We start from the raw sequence: 17,566 nt of genomic DNA, 5'->3' as shown, positions 1-17,566 counted from the left end.
ATCAGATCTACTGGCTAGATTCTATCAGATCTACTGGGGGCTAGATTCTATCAGATCTACTGGGGGCTAGATTCTATCAGATCTACTGGCTAGATTATATTAGATCTACTGGGGGTTCAATTCTATCAGATCTACTGGGAGCTGGATTCTATCAAATTTACTGGGGGCTAGATTCTATCATTCTATCTAATTCCTTTATTTTAATTTTTTTGTAGGGAGTCAGGCTGAGACCAAAGTCTCTTTTACAGATGATAACTGAATTACAGAAATTACAGAAAAATTCCCCGAAAAAAACAAATACAAATGCAAGCCGAAAGAAAACTCGAACATACCAATAAATACACAGCCATTCTGAGTGATTGTCTTCAACCTATGGAGAATCATTTCTATCCTGTTGGGAGTGATCTCTTCCAGGATGACAATGGCCCCATCCACAGGGTATAAGTGGTCAATGAATGGTTTGATGAGCATGAAAACGATGTAAACCACATGCCGTCTCAGTCATCATATATTAACCCAATTGAACACATTCTGGAGCAACACCAATCCACCATCAACAACACACCAATAATTGTGTTGCATCTCTCCAATAGAGTTCCAGACAGTTGTAGAATCTATGCCAGGGTGCATTGAAGCTGTTCTGGTGGCTTGTGGTGGCCAAACGCCCTATTAAGACACTTTATGTTGGTGTTTCCTTTATTTTGGCAGTTTGCCAGATAAGCTTGTGGTTTAAACTTGTGGTTAAGCGTGTGGTTTAAGCTCGTGGTTTAAGCTCATGGTTTAAGCTTGTGGTTTAAGCTCGTGGTTTAAGCTCGTGTTTAAGCTTGTGGTTTAAGCTCGTGGTTTAAGCTCGTGTTTAAGCTTGTGGTTTAAGCTCGTGGTTTAAGCGCGTGTTTAAGCTTGTGGTTTAAGCTCGTGGTTTAAGCATGTGGTTTAAGCTCGTGGTTTAAGCTCGTAGTTTAAGCTTTGAAGGCCATAAACAGTATAAGGTACATTATATTGTCTGTTACGGATTCCCTAGCAACTGTTATCAGCACCTCACAACCCTGAGCTTTCGATCCACTCCCCATCACCCACAACCGGAACCTGAGAGTTTAGGGGGAACCATAAACCTGCCTCTCAAACGCTCTCTAACCTGCGTGACCTGTGCCCTGATAGGTTGCTAGGGTTACTAGGGGGTCGGACATCTGCCCTTACTCTTGACTCCACAGCTCATGTTTGTGAGATGTTGATGTCTCCCTCAAGCAGTTGCAGAGAGCAACATCTCAATCTCTGCCCATCAACAACGAAACTAATTTACATTAAGTGTACAAAATATTAAGGACACCTGCTCTTTCCATGATATAGAAATACCAGGTGAATCCAGGTGAAAGCGTTGATCCCTTATTGATGTCACTTGTTAAATCCACTTCAGTCAGTGTAGGTGAAGGGCAGGAGACAGGTTAAATAAGGATTTTTAAGCCTTGAGACAATTGAGACATGGATTGTGTATGTGTGCCATTCAGAGGGTGAATGGGCACGACAAAAGATTGAAGTGCCTTTGAACAGAGTATGGTAGTAGGTGCCAGGCGCACCGGTTTGAATGTGTCATGAACTGCAATGCTGCTGTTTTTTTCCACACTCGACAGTTTCCCATGTGTATCAAGAACAGTCCACCACCCAAAGGACATCCAGCCAACTTGACACAACTGTGGGAAGCATTGGAGTCAACATGGACCAGCATCCCTGTGGAATGCTTTCGACACCTTATGGAGTTCATGCCCTGACGAATTGAGACTGTTCTGAGGACTAAAAGGGGTGCAACTCAATATCAGGAAGGTGTAAATCTCTGGACTGGCGAGATTGTGTGCGTGCCCAAAGGGAGTTGTGTGACATTAGTATATTGTTCTTCGTAGTTAGTTACTACTGTTGTCCCTCTGAGTGGGATGTAATACGCTGCAGGTGGCATATGCAATCTATGCATTCCCTATTCTCTAAGATTTTATATCTGTGCATTTGTGCCCGGGTGTATTCATTGGGTATGCATGTATTCATTACCTCTGTTACAATATCACTACCATTCCCACTTTTCATCCCCATGTTCGTCTTCCTCAGTGTGTTTAAATCAACTTTACTGGGTGTGTTAACTCTTGAGCTGCCTGTTAAGTGGGTCCAAGGTCAGAAACTACGTAGAGCCAGACTGTTCATTACCTGTAACCTAGCCCTTACCTAAAGCTATTCAAATGGCCTTCTTGATCAGGTAGTCATACGTGGAAGGGAGGATAAGTAAAAAAAGGTGTCTGAATTACTATTACTACCGTAACAGTGTAATTTAAAAGTTGGCACTACTCATCGACCTTGTGGTTAGAGCCCTGAGATTGGAAGGTTGGGGGTTTAATCCTTGGTCAAGTCATACCGAAGACTCTAAAGGACCTGATGCCTCTCTACGTGGCACTAAGGAGATAGATTGGGGGGTGTAAGGCCTTGTGATAGACTAGATCTGTCCAGGGGGGTGTGTACTTTTCATCAAGATACCTCACACTACAGAGATAGGCTTCTGCCCTATGTGTCGTTCCAGCTCAGCTAATGCTACCTTATTATCATTGGTCTGCATATTGTGTAACACCTCTATAGCACTTTATTTTACAGTTATCAGATACTTGTTTGTACTTTCATTGGGCCCAGTGTGTACAGCAGCTCTGTACAGAATACATCAACAACAGAAGACATTGTTTAAAAAATAAAAATAACTTTATTAAACCGCAACCGTCAAAACAGTATGAAATTCTTCTCACTTTGTTGTAACATTATTTAAGTACTGTAACTGGTCTGTCCATGTATTTATATATTTCTAAAACAAACATACAGTCAGTGATACAGTCCATAGTCAACTGTCTCTGTGGTCAGTTAGTTGAGGACACATCTATGTACAGTGTTGAATGCATTTTTTTCCCCCCCAGTGAGATAACATTCCACTACAAATGGTTACACATATTCATCGTGGTCAATTCAAGCATTTTATAACTCCTTCATAACCATTCTATTGTTAATATTTAAAAAAAATGGTGTAACATCAACTTCTCTGATTTTAAGCAAACAAACACATTTCAAACAATATGCAAATGTGGGACTCCTGTCAGCTCATTGTACAATAAGTTAACTGACTTGTCTAGTTAAATAAATGTTACATTTAAAAAAATATATATTTCAGATTTGAACAACAATGTGCTCCAGTTAAAATGAAAATAATTCAGAAAGTGTGCTTTGTTCACACTGCACTCACTATACATGAAGTGGGCCATTGTGGGCTTCCTTACTGCTGCGCCAATCCACATTTTAATTTCCACCAGAAGCACTGGGTATAACCTCAAAAGTTGGGGTCCAACATCTACAGTAAATGATGTAAGGCTGAAGGCCAGTAATAGTAAAACTCATATGATCACATGCTCTGAACCACGACTCTACTTCCTCTTTGCACCGTCATGTCATAACAAGCCGCGCACTTTGACATTCTTCAGACCCAATTGGGTATGATGTAAACGTGATTATTTTCATAGTTTGTACTTAACTGATATTCAAATTAGACCAATTAGTCAAAGTAAACAAACTAGCTAGCAGTGCAAGTAGCTAGCAGTAATTCATATATTATCACTGTATAATTTCCAGGTAATTACTGTCAGACCTTTTAATTGATAACTTCAAAGTATTTTTTTTATATAGATGAGGCCTGCGTCGTTTGAAGCATTTTACAATGCGACAGAAGTGTACTACAATCATTTCACGTCATTATAGGCTTAACCGGGAAGTCCCTTGTTTTGACCAAATGTGGGTAACACAAACTGGCCCCAAAAAAATGTAACCAGGGATGTAGTGGTAGTAATAAAAAGGGTAATTGCTGATTACCAATCAAGATGATGGGTGGCGAGTAACGCCCATGTGAACGTTAGCAATTCTAATTTAGTGGGTTGATATCTAACCATGTCTACAGTGAGACACATTCTGTCTCGACACCTAGCTAATCGTAGGCCTAAATCATAAAATCTGCAATCATATTTCACATGAATAGAAACAAACTATTGTATCATAATGCTGTAAAGTTGTTTAAAGGCCCAGGGCAATTTAAAAAAAACGTGATTTTCACACTATGAGGTTGGAATAATACTGTGAAATTGATGATCATGCCAAGTTTGGTGTAAGACAACCAAATAACCTTTTCGGAACCCTTTTTTCTAAGTGTACCCTGGACCTCCTGCCTCCACATTTTATCACCTGGTGATACGTTTGCATATTTACATAAAATTAAGAAATATACATACCGGACATGCTACCTATGTTTATGATAAATGATATACAACAAGTAACGTGTGACTAGTTACAGTTGAATACGTTTTAAGTGTCGAGTGATGAAACCAATTTAAAATATTTGATAGAAAATGGAATACAACAATAGATCAATGCTCAGAATTCATTAACAGTTCAATTATTTTTTTTTTCTTTCTGAGCGCTTTGTCATCGTCACACCTTTGAAACGTGTCTCCTGAAAATACTTGAAATACTATACTTGAGTTCCCTCAATCTGTGACTCCAATCTCCGCTCAGTACAAAAATACACTCTTCATCTCTCTCTGTTTTTTTTTTGCACTATAAAGGTACACTGACAGAGGGTGAAATCACATCGACATGGCATGGAACTAATATATTTTACAAAACATTAGAAATTGCACAAAATAAATTGGGGTTCTTCGCACCATTCTCTCCCCACTCTCGGTCCATAGGCGTATTTGAGCTAGTAAACGGCGACAGAATGTATACAAGCTTGTGCAGACCCAGACAGATTGATGTCCTTCCTCAAGATGCACTAGCAGCTCCTGCGGCTCCACTTCCAAAGAGTCCGGAGGCATTCAGATTTTATAGCCTGCTGTCCATCATACTGACAGCACTAAATCCACTTTGACGACTCCTCTGGATCCTCCTCCCCTCCCTGTAATTGGTTCCTAGGGGTTGTAACCCCTGTTGGCCCCAGGCCGCCGTTGTAGTGGGCCACTAGCGACACAATGGTGGGCCTGACCATATCAGAGTAAGCAGGGGCGGCTGAGTCCAGGGTTGCATTCCCCAGCTGGGGGACGTCGCTGGTGGGCTGCCCAAGGGAGGCAACCATGAAAGTTAAGTTGTGTTGTTTGGTTTTGCGGGCACTGCCTCGGGCGGCTTTGGGCGGTGCCTTGGAGGAGTTCCTGAGGCTGGAACCCCGCTGAGGCTCTTGGCACCTCAGCAGCGCTCGGAAACACCTGTGGAACTGGCATACCAGTGCACACACACACGCCCACGTTCAAACACACACCCAACATGCAGACGGACAAACAGAAGGATGCAGAGACAGTAGATAATCTGTTGTCTGTGTAGTATCAGATTGATCTACTAAGGAATGGTCAGGCTAGAAAACACATCCAGTCATGGCCTTTCTTAAAATGGGGAAAACAAATGATGTATGTACTATCGTTAGCCTTTATTCATTGCAAACATCAGTGTTAAGGTTTAAGGACCATTTACTAATGTACCTACTTCAAGTTGTTACCTACCCCAACTCCACGAAGACTACTTAGAGATACAAGTGTACCTGCTTGAGGTTAATATGTGCCATTTAGCATACAGTCATGCGTGCATACATTTTACGTATGGGTGGTCCCGGCAATCGAACCCACTACCCTGTGGTTACAAGCGCCATGCCCTACCAACTGAGCTACAAAATCACATCTCCGCAGGCACAATCACATAAACTCTCCAACTTCCTGCTGACAAACAAGGGGTCCATACAAGTTGAGCCTTTCTCACCAGGGAAATTATTTCGCTCCGTGACACATGACTCCCGCTCTCTTTCTCTTGAGAAGTGCAATGGTCGATAATTACGAGCAATTCAGAGCCGTCTGATTGGAGACCTCCGTTTCCTTTTCATGTGGAACAAAGCTGAGAGACACTAATTATTTGTGCATTTCCCAAATGGAATTAAATGCTGAATTAATTACATTCTCAATCAAGAATGGAACAATTTCAGCCTTTTCAATTGGATAAGTGTTTGCTAATGTGAGGTACTGGTAACCTTAAATGGAAAAAGCCTGCTGAGGTAAAGAGGACAACAGAGACTTATTTTCTCAACCGTACCCTAACCACTACATCATAGTCCCGCCCCAGAGAGATGAGCAATGATTACAATAATGGACTAGATGGAGTCAGGTCTATAATTATTGGCACCCTTGATAAAGATGAGCAAAAAAACACATTGTATACATTAAATAATACAAATAATACAAATACTGAACTATATTGTATTCTCCACAAAAAAAACACCCCTGTTTGCAGCATAATCCCCTTGCGAGGGTAACAACACTGAGCCTTATTCTAAAATGTTTTATGACATTGGAAAACATGTTGGGAGGGATTTTAGACCATTCATCCATAAAGAATCTTTCCAGATCCTTGATATCCTTCGTCTGTGCTTATGGACTGCCCTCTTTAATTCAAACCACAGGTTTTCAATAGGGTTCAAGTCCGGAGAGTGAGATGGCCATTGCAAAATGTTTATTTTGTAGTCAATTAACCATTTCTTTGTGGATTTGAATGTGTGCTTGGGGTTATTTTCTTGCTGGAATATCCACCTCCGGCCAAGTTTCAGCTTCCTGACAGAGACAACCAAGTTTTTGGCAAAAATGTCCTGGTACTGGGTAAAGTTCATGATGCTGTTGACCTTAACAAGGGCCCCAGGACCAGTGGAAGCAATATAGCCCCATAACATCAAAGATCCACCACCATATTTTACCGTTAGGTGTAAGGTACTTTTCTGCATATGCTTTCACCTATCAACAGAAATAGATTGGATTCTGCATGAACACGCCATCTATATATATCTATGTTTCACTCCAAAGTCAAAAACTCACAGCTCAGATATTTAATTTATGGAAAGCAGACAGATTGAATTATTAAAAAACTCCAGATCCCGTTTTAAAAGCATAACAATTAGGCCATTGGTTTGTTTTTATTCCAGGCATGCACACATTCAGATGGAGACAGAGACCTTAGTAGAAAAATCCTATGGCCCAGGCTGAACTTTCACAACCCTCCCGTCCTGTACCGCCATCTTAAGGGCACTGACGTCACCTCCCTTGAGAAAACGTAGTGTACTTAGTATACTCAGCATATTTCATGTATACTTATAGTCTACTACATTTCCTCAAGAGAAGTCAAAAAGTAGAGAGCCCTACGGCACTGTTGCCTCTTCAGACGGAAATCACAAAAACAGAGACAGACACCCCTCCCCCGCACACACACACACACACACACACACACACACACACACACACACACACAGAGAGAGAAAAGATAATCCAGACAAAACCAAGATACAGTAACAAAGATCCACAGTACGTTGGCAAAAGTAGACAATCCCCATCTCATGATGTCATATTGGAGAGGCTAGAGACTGGCATGAGGTGGATAGAACCTCTATGATCTTGTTGTTGAGCATCCCCTGGTTTTTGTCAGCTGTCAAAACACAAACCCTACTGGGGAGAGGATAGGATGGATGAGTGAGAGGTGGAAAGCAGAACAAGAGACAGGAAAAGGCCATAATACTGTATGGGTGATATAGGGGGAAACATCAAATAGTGGGTCTAAGACCAGGATGGAAAGAACTGTGATACGTAGGTGGAATGAGAGAAGTTGTGGGAAAGTTTGTAATGAACTTTGACTGTTCTGGTCTGGTTCAGTGCACTGAAACTAGATCTAAATGTTTCATTGGCACTGGTTGAAAAACACCTGAGGGGTATGTCACGAAGAGGGGTGGAGGAGTTGGTTAGCTCCAAGACTGGCTCTGCAAACACAGCAGTTTATATAAGGCCGGGAGTCCATCCGAACCTTCTAGTTGACAAAGGAGATTCAAGGTAGGTAAACGCTGCAGATGTCGGCTCAATTCAAAACTACCTTTAAAGCGGCAATCAGTAATTGAAACAATAACAAAGAGTACTCCCACTTGTTTTATTTAACCGTGCAAGTCAGTTAAGAACAAATACTTATTTTACAATGACGGACTACTGTGGAACAGTGGGTTAACTGCCTTGTTCAGGGGCAGAACGACAGAAATGTACCTTGTCAGCTCAGGGATTCAATCCAGCAACCGTTCAGTTACAGGCCCAACGCTCTAACCACTAGGCTACCTGCTGGGCTAACCACTAGGCTACTAGGCTATAAGCCCCAAAATGACTGACCATCCAGGATGTCAAAGTCATATTTGTAATGTTTTGAGGCTATACAGAGTTTCTTTATACTTACATTGTTTACAAACATTGGAGTAAAACAGTTTATATTTTGTGTTCTGATGGCATACGACAATTGAACTAAGCTCATGGAGGCATTTCTAAGTTACATCAATGGGTACATATACAGTACCAGTCAAAAGTTTGGCCACACCTACTCATTCTTTATTTTTACTATTTTCTACATCGTAGAAAAATATTGAAGACAAAACTATGAAATAACACAATCATGTAGTAACCAAAAAAAAGTGTTAAACAAATCAAAATATATTTATATTGGATATTCTTCAAAATAGTCACACATTGCCTAAAAGGCAGCGTTGCACACTAATTGTAAATGAAATACACAGAGTATACAAAACATTAAGAACAACTGCTCTTTCCGTGACATAGACTGACCAAGTGAAACCAGGTGAAAGCTATGATCCCTTATTGATGTCACTTGTTAAATCGATATAAATCTGTGTAGATGAAGGGGAGGAGACAGGATAAAGAAGGATTTTTAAGCCTTGAGACAATTGAGACATGGATTGTGTATGTGTGCCATTCAGAGGGTGAAGGGGCAAGACAACATATTTAAGTGCCTTTGAACAGGGTATGGTAGTAGGTTCCAGGCACACTGATTTATATCAAGAACTGCAACGCTGCTGGGCTTTTCACACTCAACAGTTTCCCATGTGTATCAAGAACAGTCCACCACCCAAAGGACATTCAGCCAACTTCACACAACTGTGGGAAGCATTGGAGTCAACATGGGCCAGCATCCCTGTGGAACTCTTTGTAGAGTCCATGCCCAGACAAATTGAGGCTTTTCTTTAAGGCAAAAACTCTTGTGAGCCAACTGTTGAAAGGACTTGAGGAAGAAAGGGAATGGTAAAGGGGTGGGTGTACCTAGTCAGTTGTACAACTAGAAATGCCTTCGGCTGAAATGTGTCCTAAACCCCTCAACAGTTGTAATGTGAATGACCTCGCTGTCAGGAACTGATCATGAAAGCGGGGAGATGTACACAGCTGGACAACAGTTTTTCTCCGTCATTACCTCCGATATGTGATTGAGGTGGAAATGTTACATGTTTGATTTGCCAGTAGAAATGTCAGATGTATAACCTTTAAAACGCTTCAAGCGCTTCATTCTTTTAAACGCAGACTTTTTTCACTTTGTTTGGCAGCACCTTTACTTTGGCAGCACCTTTAAAGGTAGCAACTCTAAACAAAATGCTATAGTTCAGCAACATCATTTGGATATTTGTTTCCTTACCTCATAAGCAACAGGAAATGTGAATTATTGTTTGGATTATAATTAATGGACATTTTGGTTGGGGTTTGATAAACGTTTAGTCAGGACAATTGATGTCTGACATTTTTTAAAGTGGAAATGACAAACTTTAGAAGCCTTTTTAAACCTCAAATACACTACAAGTTTGCATTATCTGCTGTGCAGGACATTTCCTGCAAAAAAAAAAGGGTGATCAAATGAAGACCCTGCATCTGTAGGCTCGTTTTTGTAGCCATTTTAACAATCCCCCATCTGCAACATCCATGGCCACCTTCACTGTACTAAGAGGGAGAGAAGAAGCTAATTGTACTCACCATATACACAGTGTTGTCTTCGACGGTCTTCAGTGAGACAAACACATACCGCTACTTGTATCTGTACAGCATTTTTAGTCTTCAACTCGCCTCAACTCACAGTTTCCATTGTTACGGGCTGGGAGGAATTGAAGACTGAAAATGACATACAGGACATTCCGGTCTCCGATGAGCGGGCTCAAAACATCCTTTAAGGTCAGCCATTGGTGGGATGTATTATTTGAAAGAGGCACGATGAGACATTGGAGCATTCATACTGTCATTACGTAGCATTATATCATTAATAGCGAGCTTGTGAGCAATAAACCTACATTTAAGACATAGAGGGTTTTCAACTGTGATCACCAGGGTTTTACTGTTGAGTAAAAGTTGCACTTGATACACACAACGCTGGACTCATAGGAGAAAGTTAATGGAGCTGTATGTACATAACTACCTCAATTACCTCATACCCCGGCACATCGACTCGGTACTGGTGCTTCCTGTGTATACAGTAGCCATGTTATTACCTGGTACTCCCTGTATTTACAGTAGCCATGTTATTACCTGGTGCTCCCTGTATTTACAGTAGCCATGTTATTACCTGGTGCTCCCTGTATTTACAGTAGCCATGTTATTACCTGGTGCTCCCTGTATTTACAGTAGCCATGGTATTACCTGGTGCTCCCTGCATTTACAGTAGCCATGTTATTACCTCCCTGTATTTACAGTAGCCATGTTATTACCTGGTACTCCCTGTATTAACAGTAGCCATGGTATTACCTGGTGCTCCCTGTATTAACAGTAGCCATTTTATAACCTGGTACTCCCTGTATTTACAGTAGCCATGTTATTACCTGGTGCTCCCTGTATTTACAGTAGCCATGTTATTACCTGGTGCTCCCTGTATTTACAGTAGCCATGGTATTACCTGGTGCTCCCTGTATTTACAGTAGCCATGTTATTACCTGGTACTCCCTGTATTAACAGTAGCCATGGTATTACCTGGTGCTCCCTGTATTTACAGTAGCCATGTTATAACCTGGTACTCCCTGTATTTACAGTAGCCATATTATTACCTGGTGCTCCCTGCATTTACAGTAGCCATGTTATTACCTGGTACTCCCTGTATTAACAGTAGCCATGGTGTTACCTGGTGCTCCCTGTATTAACAGTAGCCATGTTATTACCTGGTACTCCCTGTATTTACAGTAGCCATGTTATTACCTGGTGCTCCCTGCATTTACAGTAGCCATGTTATTACCTGGTACTCCCTGTATTAACAGTAGCCATGGTGTTACCTGGTGCTCCCTGTATTAACAGTAGCCATGTTATTACCTGGTACTCCCTGTATTTACAGTAGCCATGTTATTACCTGGTACTCCCTGTATTTACAGTAGCCATGTTATTACCTGGTGCTCCCTGTATTTACAGTAGCCATGTTATTACCTGGTCCTCCCTGTATTAACAGTAGCCATGTTATTACCTGGTGCGCCCTGTATTTACAGTAGCCATGTTATTACCTGGTGCTCCCTGTATTTACAGTAGCCATGGTATTACCTGGTGCTCCCTGCATTTACAGTAGCCATGTTATTACCTCCCTGTATTTACAGTAGCCATGTTATTACCTGGTACTCCCTGTATTAACAGTAGCCATGGTATTACCTGGTGCTCCCTGTATTAACAGTAGCCATTTTATTACCTGGTACTCCCTGTATTTACAGTAGCCATGTTATTACCTGGTGCTCCCTGTATTTACAGTAGCCATGTTATTACCTGGTGCTCCCTGTATTTACAGTAGCCATGGTATTACCTGGTGCTCCCTGTATTTACAGTAGCCATGTTATTACCTCCCTGTATTAACAGTAGCCATGGTATTACCTGGTGCTCCCTGTATTTACAGTAGCCATGTTATAACCTGGTACTCCCTGTATTTACAGTAGCCATACTAAGAAAACAAGACACAAAAATGATAATTAGACAATCAGCAAAAGGTGTTCGAATAGCAACTTTACTTTGCCACAAAAGAGTATATAAAATATCCTCAGGAAATACAGATAGGGCCATGGTACTGGTACTCCCTGTATTTACAGTAGCCATGGTGTTACCTGGTGCTCCCTGTATTAACAGTAGCCATGTTATTACCTGGTACTCCCTGTATTTACAGTAGCCATGTTATTACCTGGTACTCCCTGTATTTACAGTAGCCATGTTATTACCTGGTGCTCCCTGTATTTACAGTAGCCATGTTATTACCTGGTACTCCCTGTATTAACAGTAGCCATGGTATTACCTGGTGCTCCCTGTGTTTACAATAGCCATGTTATTTTTACTCATTGTTATTCATTATTCACTGTGTATTTATTCCTCGTATTACTCAAACATAAAACCTCCTAACAGAATAACTCAACAAAAATACACTGCTTTATTTATCTGCGAGTGGAATACATTTGATAACAAAACAGTGTGGGATGGATATAGTATATCCGAATTCGTACTGATCAATTATTTGTGTGTTTGTGGATATTTTATTAATCACCTCTTTGATAGGTATGCAACAATGGGTTCTCCCCTCGAGGCAACTCCAGGAGTTTAGCTATACTGAAGCAACTGTCTGTATGACAATTCACTTCCTTGCCCTGACCACTGTTCAAAACCCCTTTATTTGACTCACTGGTCCAAAGAGCATAATAACTAAAAAATAACACACACAATACAAGGGTTGGAACCGGTTCTGTTAAAAGAACCAAAAACCAGAGAATAACCACATTTTTCATGGAACAGAACCATAACTGAGAATGATAGGGATCTACACTGTTTCCAGGAAACATTACTTTAAAAGCATGGGAATCAGTTAATGACGATCTTTTATGTTCTGGGATTTTTTTCTTCAGTTTCACAAAAAAAACTAAAAACATAACAAAGCCTCTACACAAATCCCTCAGTGTCACTCAGAAACGAATTCCAGTGTCTGCCTGCCATTACCAGTGTGTGTGTAGGCTACTCCCCCCCCCTCCCCGAAGCAAGTGTAGACTACTGTAGTTAATGAAGTTAAACACGTGATTGAGAAATTAGGGAGAGAGAAATTTTTTTTACTACAGGACAATGGATTCACTTTATCAATGCTAGTTAAGGAGACTATAGTTATCACGTTTCACATTGGATTTATTAACTACAAAAAGGTACGTGTTTTATTTTCATTCTGGTGCCTCTCTGCACACACAAGCTTGTTAGCTAGCCAGCTCGTTAACTAGCCAGCTCGTTAGCTTGCCAGCTCATTAGATAGCCAGCTTGTTAACTAGCCAGCTCGTTAGATAGCCAGCTCATTAGCTAGCCAGCTCGTTAGATAGCCAGCTATCTAGCTGAGAACAGGTTCTCATTTACAAATGTGACCTGGCCAAGATAAAGCAAAGCAGTGTGACACAAACAACAACACAGAGTTACACCTGGAATAAACAAACGTACAGTCAATAACACAAAAGAAAAAGTCAATATACAGTGTGAGCAAATGGCGTGAGGAGGTAAGGCAATAAATAGGACATATTAGAGAAGTAATTACAATTTAGCAAATTAACACTGGAGTGATGGATGAGCAGATGATGATGTGCAAGTAGAAATACTGGAAATAGAGGTGTGCAAAAGAGAAAGAAAAGTAAATAAAACAATATGGGGATGAGGTAGTTGGATGGGCTATTTACAGATGGGCTATGTAATGTAATGGAACTGAGAGTCATGATCAGGGGCTAGCTCTGGTCCAACGATAGGTAGCTCTGATCCAATGATAGTTAAACCAACTCTCTGACAATATGGGGATGAGGTAGTTGGATGGACTATTTACAGATGGGCTATGTAATGTAATGGAACTGAGAGTCATGATCAGGGGCTAGCTCTGGTCCAACGATAGGTAGCTCTGATCCAATGATAGTTAAACCAACTCTCTGAAGTTCAAAGACATTCAAAGTTCCTCCATAGAAGCCACTCCTCTGTAGGTATAATACTGTGGGCCTAATTCAGATATTGCACGTCATAGCAACAAGATGCCTAGCGCTTCATGCCCAGCGCTCTCCTTACCCGCAAAATGTTAGTCCTACTCCACACCTTACACTACACTTGTCTGTCTAATGCATGTACATAGCTTGCACGCTCCATAGCAATCTGCTCTATCCATTGGTGAAGTAATTTAATTTTAATCTAAATGTTTCCAAAATATGTATTTGATTTTAGAGGTTTAAAAAGGAACAGAAAGGAACGATATGAACTGTAACTTTTTGTTGGGGTTCAAACCGGTTCAGGACTTTTTGCTGGTCGGGAATAGTGGACTGGAACAAAACAAATAAAGGTTCTGTTCAGAACGAAACGATTGGAAAATAATTTTGTTTCCAACCAATGTGGCAGTACTTTCGATTGAGTTACATTTCCCGTCTCTTAGTTGGCACGGCCTTGATGTTTCTGGGAATAAAGCAAATGTCCCTAACAACAACTGCATTCAGAGCAATAGTCATCCACTCTGCCCACATGATAAGGGAACAACACTAGGGTAACATCAGTCCGTTTTACTGACTGATTAAGCAACAACACTAGGGTAACATCAGTCCGTTTTACTGACTGATTAGGCAACACTAGGATAACATCAGTCCGTTTTACTGACTGATTAGGCAACACTAGGATAACATCAGTCCGTCTTACGGACTGATTATGGAACACTAGGGTAACATCACATGAATGTATAGCCGAAGTGGTAACAATAAATTAGATTAGAACGATCTTATCAGAAATAACTTAAAGTGAAGTGGGTGACAAGGACGTTTCACAAGTTGTTAAACATACCAGATCAGCCAATTCGTTTTGACAGTTGGTCGTATTGAGAGAGAAAAATGCTGTCTCAATGACAAAACTACAACCGATGACTTTTAATTCCAGACTCCCTCTGCCTACCCAAGGACGTCAGAGGACAAAAATCAGTTAACTACTTAACTAAGGAACTCAATTTAATCTTGCGCAAAACCCTAGATGCAGTTGCACCCCTAAAAACTACAAAAAAAAATATCATAAGAAACTAGCTCCCTGGTATACAGAAAATACCCGAGCTCTGAAGCAAGCTTCCAGAAAATTGGAACAGAAATGGTGCCACACCAAACTGGAAGTCTTCCAACTAGCTTGGAAAGACCGTACAGTGCAGAATCGAAGAGCCCTCACTGCTGCTCGATCATCCTATTTTTCCAACTTAATTGAGGAAAATAAGAACAATCCGAAATGTCTTTTTGATACTGTCGCAAAGCTAACTAAAAAGCAGCATTTCCCAAGTGAGGATGGCTTTCACTTCAGCAGTAATAAATTCATGATCTTCTTTGAGGAAAAGTCATGATCATTAGAAAGCAAATTACGGACTCCTCTTTAAATCTGCATATTCCTCCAAAGCTCAGTTGTCCTGAGTCTGCACAACTCTGCCAGGACCTAGGATCAAGAGAGACACTCAAGTGTTTTAGTACTATATCTCTTGACACAATGATGAAAATAATCATGACCTCTAAACCTTCAAGCTGCATACTGGACCCTATTCCAACTAAACTACTGAAAGAGCTGCTTCCTGTGCATGGCCCTCCTATGTTGAACATAATAAACGGCTCTCTATCCACTGGATGTGTACCAAACTCACTAAAAGTGGCAGTAATAAAGCCTCTCTTGAAAAAGCCAAACCTTGACCCAGAAAATATAAAAAACTATCGGCCTATATCGAATCTTCCATTCCTCTCAAATTTTTTTGAAAAAGCTGTTGCACAGCAACTCACTGCCTTCCTGTATACGAAATGCTTCAGTGTGGTTTAGACCCCATCAAAGCACTGAGACTGCACTTGTGAAGGTGGTAAATAACCTTTTAATGGCGGCAGACCGAGGCTCTGCATCTGTCCTCATGCTCCTAGACCTTAGTGCTGCTTTTGATACCATCGATCACCACATTCTTTTGGAGAGATTGAAAACCCAAATTGGTCTACACAGACAAGTTCTGGCCTGGTTTAGATCTTATCTGTCGGAAAGATATCAGTTTGTCTCTGAATGGTTTGTCCTCTGACAAATCAACTGTAAATTTCGGTGTTCCTCAAGGTTCCGTTTTAGGACCAGTATTGTTTTGACTATATATTTTACCTCTTGGGGATGTCATTCGAAAACGTAATGTTAGCTTTCACTGCTATGCAGATGACACACAGCTGTACATTTCAATGAAACATGGTGAAACCCCAAAATTGCCCTCGCTAGAAGCCTGTGTTTCAGACATAAGGAAGTGGATGGCTGCACGCTTTCTACTTTTAAACTCCGACAAAACAGAGATGAGTGTTCTAGGTGCCAAGAAACAAAAATATCTTCTGTTGAATATGAAAATGAATCTTGATGGTTGTACAGTCATCTCAAATAAAACTGTGAAGGACCTCGGCGTTACTCTGGACCCTGATCTCTCTTTTGACGAACATATCAAGACTGTTTCAAGGACAGCTTTTTTCCCATCTACAGTGCCTTGCGAAAGTATTCGGCCCCCTTGAACTTTGCGACCTTTTGTCACATTTCAGGCTTCAAACATAAAGATATAAAACTGTATTTTTTTGTGAAGAATCAACAACAAATGGGACACAATCATGAAGTGGAACGACATTTCTTGGATATTTCAAACTTTTTTAACAAATCAAAATTATTCAGCCCCCTTAAGTTAATACTTTGTAGCGCCATCTTTTGCTGCGATTACAGCTGTAAGTCGCTTGGGGTATGTCTCTATCAGTTTTGCACATCGAGAGACTGACATTTTTTCCCATTCCTCCTTGCAAAACAGCTCGAGCTCAGTGAGGTTGGATGGAGAGCATTTGTGAACAGCAGTTTTCAGTTCTTTCCACAGATTCTCGATTGGATTCAGGTCTGGACTTTGACTTGGCCATTCTAACACCTGGATATGTTTATTTTTGAACCATTCCATTGTAGATTTTGCTTTATGTTTTGGATCATTGTCTTGTTGGAAGACAAATCTCCGTCCCAGTCTCAGGTCTTTTGCAGACTCCATCAGGTTTTCTTCCAGAATGGTCCTGTATTTGGCTCCATCCATCTTCCCATCAATTTTAACCATCTTCCCTGTCCCTGCTGAAGAAAAGCAGGCCCAAACCATGATGCTGCCACCACCATGTTTGACAGTGGGGATGGTGTGTTCAGGGTGATGAGCTGTGTTGCTTTTACGCCAAACATAACGTTTTGCATTGTTGCCAAAAAGTTCAATTTTGGTTTCATCTGACCAGAGCACCTTCTTCCACATGTTTGGTGTGTCTCCCAGGTGGCTTGTGGCAAACTTTAAACAACACTTTTTATGGATATCTTTAAGAAATGGCTTTCTTCTTGCCACTCTTCCATAAAAGCCAGATCTGTGCAATATACGACTGATTGTTGTCCTATGGACAGAGTCTCCCACCTCAGCTGTAGATCTCTGCAGTTCATCCAGAGTGATCATGGGCCTCTTGGCTGCATCTCTGATCAGTCTTCTCCTTGTATAAGCTGAAAGTTTAGAGGGACGGCCAGAAGTATTAACTTAAGGGGGCTGAATAATTTTGCACGCCCAATTTTTCAGTTTTTGATTTGTTAAAAAAGTTTGAAATATCCAATAAATGTCGTTCCACTTCTTGATTGTGTCCCACTTGTTGTTGATTCTTCACAAAAAAATACAGTTTTATATCTTTATGTTT

The 17,566-nt window shown here is 40.9% G+C and overlaps 1 protein-coding gene across 1 annotated transcript in view; it reads right to left on the bottom strand.

Moving 5' to 3' along the window:
• Positions 1-4,918: 4,918 nt before the first annotated feature.
• LOC139375828 (pinopsin-like) overlaps positions 4,919-17,566 on the bottom strand; it is a 54,499-nt gene continuing 41,851 nt past the window's right edge. Inside the window, exon 4 of the mRNA XM_071117727.1 lies at positions 4,919-5,272. Within this exon, the coding sequence (XP_070973828.1) occupies positions 4,919-5,272 (354 nt within the window). The remainder of the gene's footprint in view (positions 5,273-17,566) is intronic.

This window comes from Oncorhynchus clarkii, chromosome 20 (genome assembly GCF_045791955.1).
Source record: "Oncorhynchus clarkii lewisi isolate Uvic-CL-2024 chromosome 20, UVic_Ocla_1.0, whole genome shotgun sequence".
In the NCBI taxonomy this organism is placed as follows: Eukaryota; Metazoa; Chordata; class Actinopteri; order Salmoniformes; family Salmonidae; genus Oncorhynchus; species Oncorhynchus clarkii.
The sequence above is the reverse complement of the archived record's forward strand: the minus strand, read 5'-3'. Positions and strand labels throughout refer to the sequence as shown.